This window comes from Mchenga conophoros, linkage group LG3 (genome assembly GCF_057382185.1).
Source record: "Mchenga conophoros isolate Kocher_MC1m ecotype Shallow Benthic linkage group LG3, M_conophoros_male_GT1.1, whole genome shotgun sequence".
In the NCBI taxonomy this organism is placed as follows: domain Eukaryota; kingdom Metazoa; phylum Chordata; class Actinopteri; order Cichliformes; family Cichlidae; genus Mchenga; species Mchenga conophoros.
In genome coordinates, this window is record NC_140528.1 from 52,490,048 (window position 1) to 52,497,215 (window position 7,168).

The 7,168-nt window shown below is 43.2% G+C and overlaps 1 protein-coding gene across 1 annotated transcript; it reads right to left on the reverse strand.

The window, feature by feature from the left end:
* Window positions 1–463: 463 nt before the first annotated feature.
* Window positions 464–3,945, reverse strand: LOC146579414 (tripartite motif-containing protein 16-like). Its single transcript, XM_085269230.1, has one exon. It carries the CDS (start codon window positions 3,915–3,917, stop codon window positions 2,244–2,246), a length of 1,674 nt encoding a protein of 557 aa, XP_085125356.1. The 5' UTR covers window positions 3,918–3,945; the 3' UTR covers window positions 464–2,243.
* Between the last annotated feature and the right edge of the window lie 3,223 nt (window positions 3,946–7,168).

The following is a 7,168-nucleotide window of genomic DNA, read 5'->3' on the forward strand; positions in this document are numbered from 1 at the left end:
TGTGTATTGCTTTTCTTTGATGAAGCATTGTTTAATTTTGTGTGTCTTGAAAAGTTGTGAGGTTTATGCGTTGTTGTTGCACAATTTTGCTCATGTAAAGTTTGAGGTATTTGTGGCGGGGTGTGGTTTGTGGCTGCAGGGGAGGAGCAGCGGGTTCAGGGTTGTGGTGTCAGTGAATGCTGCTTTTGTCAGCCGGCAAACATCATCTAATCATTCTTCCCTGTTTCAGTAGCACCCCGGACTGATCCAGGACCAGATTCCCTTCACGATTGAGTGCACGTTCAAAAGCGCCTGAGTTGATCTATTTTTTTAAATTTATTTATTTGATGGATCCGCCTTCCCCTTGTGTCGACCATTCTCACCTGCTGGTAAGCCTCAGTCCTGAACTCCTCTTCCCTGTATGGTTGAATGTGTAGGTTTTTTTTAAAAAAAGTTATTCTCTGTCTGAATAATAAATCTTGGAAGCACATCTCCTGCCTCACTTTAGTGTAAAGAACCTTTGTTCAAAAAAATAAACTGTTGGTAGATGCAATTTACAACGAATCATTCATCAGTAAAAATCTAACTCAAATCAAATACAACAAATTCAACATTCATAGAAAAAAATCCAACCCTGCAGGGATCAAACATCTGATCAAACACCAGGGTTGGACACAGACTTTCTAATCTGACATCACAAAGTTATTCTGAAGCTGTAAATCTAATTAAAAACTCCCCAAAACTACTAAGAGAAAACCCTTAAAAGGTTCAGTGATAGAAGAAAAATCCTTTACATGTAAAATCAACAGAGGTTCCTGATAAATAGACTAATAAACAGAGAATAGCTGAACAGTTTCTGTGACACAGACGTAAAAATGCATAAATGCTCCATGATTTTCATTTCTATCCATCATCTTGAACACTGACTATAAATGTGTTCACTTCATTATTGTGTGATTTGGTTTCTTCACGTGTCTCCTTCAGTGCAAATAAAGGACTGTTAGAGTGTGTGCTGTGTGTTTTTCTGAAGCATGACAATCCTTTCCAACAAGTATTTCCAGCTGTTTGTCTCCACTCTGCACTTTAGTCTTTCTTCCTGTCATGTCTTTGTTTGTCCACCAGGTGTCTCCCTCAGCTCATTTTCTCCAAATCAGAAGCTTCAGATTTGTGGAGACACTCTGCCTGCCAGACACAGCTCAGGGCAAAGAAACATGTGTATCCTCCACAATATACAGGCCTGTGTTATTTAGTTTTATATTTAAATGTATAAATAATCGAGTGTGATCAAACTTTTCATATGAAATATAAAATTAAATGTCAAACATTAAGTATTTAATTTTTGTTACATTTTAAAAGTTTTAACCTCAAAGACATTAAGTTTACAGTCATATATGATAAAGAAAATCAACAATCTTCACATTTCAGAAACTGGAACCAGCTTTAAATGAGACTAAAATAATGATAAAACAATCAATTCTCTAATCATTGACTAACTGATGTGTTAAGTCTAATTGTTGAATTAAGCAGCCACTCTGTGCTGGGGGAGGTTTTATTGTAGATACATCCTATCTGAAAGATCTGTTTCTTCTGATGTAAGCTTCCTGGGTTTATGACCCTTTGGTCAGCAGGAGGTCACACACACACACACACACACACACACACACACACACACACACACACACACACACTCTTACATACAGTGCCTTGTCTTTGTAACCAAAGGGGGTTGCAGGGGGAGGTGTTTTGTAAACTATTGTTTGAAGTTTGTCAATAAAAGGCAGCGAGAGGAGGCCACCAGTGTGGTCATTTCAATGTGCTGGTCACAGATGGAAGGGCCTCCCTTGCGCAAGAAATCGATCGAACACTGTTGCCTTGTTTTTCTTTCATGGGAATAAGTCCTGGATACAGCGGGGTCTGAGTTTAGACCCAACATGATGAATCACTGCAGCTCCAATATATTGTTGCATTTGACAACCCACTACAGCAACTACAGAATAAAACCACTAACCAGACTGATGACAGATTTCAAACATGCTGAATATGAAGCGTAGTATCATTTAAACTCACATGATTATCAGCCATAAGAACAAATTCAGATTTATATTGATGTAAGGTATATAAATGTAAGTACAGTTTGAATCAGTGCAATATTATTTTCACACATCAATGGACCACTGAACTTCTCAGCTTCTAAAATGTAAAGCCTCATTTAGAAACTACACAAGTACATATAATGTTCAGGGATCAACATGAACCTGTCTTCTCTATTTGACTTTAATCAACTCTGCAGTGACTCCAGGTCCATAAAGCCAAAGTCCAGCATAGAGCGGCTGAGTGAATGTGGTCTGGACTCTGTGGAGGAGAGTCATGGTTTCAGAGACGCTGTAGAAAGACAGAATACCTGCTCTGTGATCCAGGTACACTCCTACTCTGGAGGACTGAGGACCTGAGAGGACAGTTTGGACTTTGTTGTGCAGAAATATATAACTGTTTGTGTCACAACGTAATGCCCAAGATTTGTCATTGTTTCCAAATCCACATTCATCGCCCCACCCTGCTCTGCTGATATTCTTGTATGCAACTGCTACACGAACTCCTCCCCCTCTCCACTCCACCTCCCAGTAACAACGTCCAGTCAGACTCTCTCTACTCAGGACCTGAGACCATCCAGTGAATCTGTCTGGATGATCAGAATAAGACTGTTTTTGTTTCATAGATGTTACTTTTCTGTTCCCCTCAGATAATAACAGATATGCGTTTGCTGTGTTTGGATCCAGTGTGATTTCATGTGAATATTTTAAGAATCCAGCTCTGGTCTTTGGCTCTGCTGGTGACAGTAAAACATCCACTTCAGTGACTGTCAGTGAGATGTTTGTCCATTCCTCTCTCAGAATGTCCTGTAGTTTATCTCTGGTCTCTGACACAGCTGCTGTCACATCCTCAAAGTAGCTCAGAGGACGAATATTGATGCTGGATGAGTGTGTAGACTCACTGAGTGCTGACAGTGAGGGGTAGTTGTGTAGAAACTGGTTGTGATCCTCTGTGTGTGAGAGCTGCTCCAGCTCGCCGTCTTTCCTCTTCAGCTCAGCGATCTCCTGCTCCAGCTTCTCCTGAAGCTCTTTGACTCGACTCACTTCAGTTTCCTGCTGGGATCTGACCTGCTGCTTCACATCAGAGCTTCTTTTCTGGAGGAGACGGATCAGCTCAGTGAACATCTTCTCACTGTCCTCCACTGCTTTATCAGCAGAGCCATTGATGGCCTCCACCTCCTGTTGAAGCAGCTTCACATCTTTCTCTCGCTCCTGGATTCTCTGCTGGATGTTTAGTCGTCTCACCTCGAGCTCCTTCTGCTTCTCAGTCCTTTCTGCTGCAGCTGGGACTGTTTCATGGCCTTTATGTTCATCCATCGTGCAGAGATAACAGATACTCTGCTGATCAGTACGACAGAAAATCTTCATCACCTCATCATGACGAGAGCAGATGTTGTCCTGGAGCTTCTTGGAGGGGGCCACCAGCTTGTGTTTCTGAAACTGAACTACATCATAGTGAGGTTGGAGGTGTTTCTCACAGTAAGAAATTAAACAGACTAAACAGGACTTGATGGCTTTCAGTTTCCTCCCAGTGCAGACATCACAGGCCACATCTTCAGGTCCAGCATAGCAGTGATCAGCTGGAGCAGCTTGGAGTCCAGTCTTCTTCAGCTGCTCCACTAAAGCTGCTAACATGGTGTTTTTCTCCAGGACAGGCCTCGGTGTGAAAGTCTTCCTGCACTGAGGGCAGCTGTGGATTCCCTTCCTGTCCTCTTCATCAAAGTGGGCTTTAATACAGTTCCTGCAGTAGCTGTGTCCACAGGCTGTAGTCACCGGATCCTTCAGTAGATCCAAACAGATGGAACAAGAGAAGGTTTCTCGGTCCAGCTGAACTCCTTTCTGCGCCATTTCTCCTCTCAGTGTCAGTGACTGTGTGAGTTTCACTTCCTTATAACTGAAACTAGTCTGAGCTCTGATCTCAACAACATGTTTCTGCAGTGAATGGAGCCTGTCAGCTCTTACACGTCACCACATGTTGGTTACACCCATCTTCAAAGTGCAGATCTGAAGGGGAGGGAACGAGGAAACACGTGGACAGAGAGGAGGTGCTGTGTTTAAGAGCAGGAAGAAGAGGGAGGGTTATCAGGCTGTGCTTCACTCCAGGAAGAGGAGCAGTTTGAGAGCGATACTGTGTGTTTAACCCTTTTTATTTACTGCAGATCACAGAGCCTGTGTCAGCTCAGCTATCAGAATCAAACAGTGAAGCTGACCTGTGTAAGTCAGCAGGTCAGACAGTATGTTAATGAGGGCAAATCTACAAAGCAGTAATGAACTTTTCATAAACCACATTTAATATAAATCTATGATACGTCCATAAGTCTGCACCGTCTGAAACCTCCTCACATTTCAGCCCTCATTTCTCATCATATTGTAATCTACAGTTATTTATGGTTCAGTGAGTTTTGTTTGGAGTTTCCAGCTTCTGAGAGCATTATTTACATCACTGAAGTATTTATGATTCCCCTGGTATAAAAAAGCTTCACAGTAAAATCTCATCTTTGTAACATTCACACTGAAACATGTTTACTATACTGCATGATGAAGACAGCTGAACACGACGTCCCCAGAAACATGTTTTATTATCAGAAACAGACAAAAAGAATCAGCTTTCCTGACCTACAGTTTGATGGTTCAAAAGCACGAAGGACAAAAAATGTAAAGAATTGAAATGTAAGAAAACTGTCCTCTCCTCATCCTTCACCACCCTCAGGGTGACCTTCATTTTCTTTGCTCTCTTCACCTTCATCATCCTCTGCATCGTCTTCTTGCTCACTGTCTGCTGCACACGCACACACACACACGCATGCACACACGCACACACACACACACACACACGCACGCATGCACACATGCACGCACACACACACACACACACACACACACACACACACACACACCTCTACATCAATGAAGGAAACAGCTCAGATATGAGCCTCTTAACCTGCTCACAGCCTCATACTGTTTTTAACATCAGAGGTCAGCAAGGATCGCCATAACAACTGTAACTAATACCAGAATAGGTCAAAGGTCAGAGTTGTTAAAGTGGTTAAATATATGAAATACTCAACAGTGTGTCAGAGAGAAGGGAGCAGCTATCAGTCTGAGTCATACACTGAGCAGTTTGGCAGCATTCATGGTTTTATTGACACAGTTATGATCAGTTTGAAGTGTTGCAGCATGTTCACTCCTGCTCTGCATGTTGTGCAGTTACTGATGTCTTAAACTGTGTGTGTGCAGGCTGTGGCTCTGTTTCACTTCCACAGTTCAACTACAGAGGGCGCTAAAAGGGTCCAGGTCATGTTAGTCTAAGTGCCTGAAAAGAAGTTCAGTTTCCTTCTTTTTAAGATATCCAGGATGAACTTCACGACAACAATTCAAGCGTCTACCAATGAGAGTTCAGGATACTGTGATTGATCTACGACGGGGTGGTAAATACATCAGAGGGTGACCTCAAGTGTTTTTATGTCTAGTTAACAGAAAGAGTAGGAGTATAAGCCATGTTTGCTCAGCAGCAGCTTTATATTAAAGGTTGTAGCTTTAGTATTTTAGCTTTTATATAAACCCCTGTTTCACCCCCTGCTATGTGCCTATTGTGAAGAGGGAAGCTGTGACCACTAGAAGTATAGTAGTAGGTGGTCGGAGGAGGCTTTAGTGGGACTACAGGGTTGTTTTGAGGTGACAGACTGGGAGACACTCTGTGAGCCTCACGGTGAGGACACCAGTGGGCTTACTGAGTGTGTCACTCACTACATAACCTTCTGCACCAGCTCCATTGTCCCAGCACGGACATTATTTGTTACCCAAATAACAAGCCGTGGGTGACTAAGGACATCAAAGCTCTCCTCAATAACAAGAAGAGGGCGTTCAGAGCGGGCGATAGAGAGGAGGCTACAACGGTTCAGGTGTTACTGAAGGCCAAGATCAGCATGAGACAGTTGTGGCATGAAGACAACCACTGGATTCAAGCCATCCAAACACAGAGGAGCTGGAGGCAGTGAGGACAGAGCCAGATACCTGAATGTGTTTTCAACAGATTCGACACTGCAGTGAATGCTCAGCCCCCTGCTGACTTACCTGTAGCCAGCCTGCAATCCACAACCATGCCACTCTCTCTCCCTCCCTCTCCACATTGCACCATTGCCGCCTCTCCTCCATCATTCACTTCCACTCGTGACCAGATTCAAAGACAAAGGAGAAGACTCCAGTCAAGCACGTCTGCTGGACCAAACCAGATGAGTGCTGTGTCCTCAAGGCCTGTCCCACCCAGCTTTGTGGAGTCTTTTATAAATTTTCATGTTGAGTTCGCCATCTTCAGAAGTTTTATGATGACTCTGCAGTGGTTGGATGTATCAGTGTGTCATGGTCCGACAACTGAAGTTTAACAACTTTTCTGCATCAGGATTAAAGTCAGAATGAAAATCCTCTATTTTCTCTTCTTCTGCTTCTTGTCAGGTGAGGACTGATGATCTTAATGTTGCTCTTTAACTTTAATTTTAACTAAAAACATACTCAACTTTATAAAACACCTTATGAAATACATATATTTACTAGAGCTGGATATATTTAGACCGGTCTTGGTCTCGAGACCACTTTTACGTGGTCTTGGTCTTGTCTCGGTCTCACTGTCTCAGTCTCGCTGTCTCAGCTCGACATAGCGGTCGGGAGATTTGGAGTCAACAGCATCCATGACACACAACATAACGTTCGATAATGTGTCATCTGCAAAAGCATCAGCTCTAAGAGCCGTGCTTAGAGAGAGCTTTGTAGTGAATCAGAAGAGTCGACTCCCACTGAGCGAGAGCCGGCTCCTCACTTCATTTCCTTTCACTGCTCAGCTCTCACACAGTGGCTCAGCTATGCTCCAATCTCTCCATATTGTGGCCAATCACATGCGAGGATATAGGATAATATCATTGTGTGAAAAACAGAGAGGGTGAGAGACGCGACAGTCAAGTGGAGCGTGCGTCTGTCCTCTCAGTACCCCTAACCCTCTCATTTTTCCAGCCATATTCTCTCCATCGTCTAGAGCTGGTGGAATTATGCTGTGTGAGACATACGGATCGCCAGTCATCCTCTGACAACTCAAGATGTAATTCAGA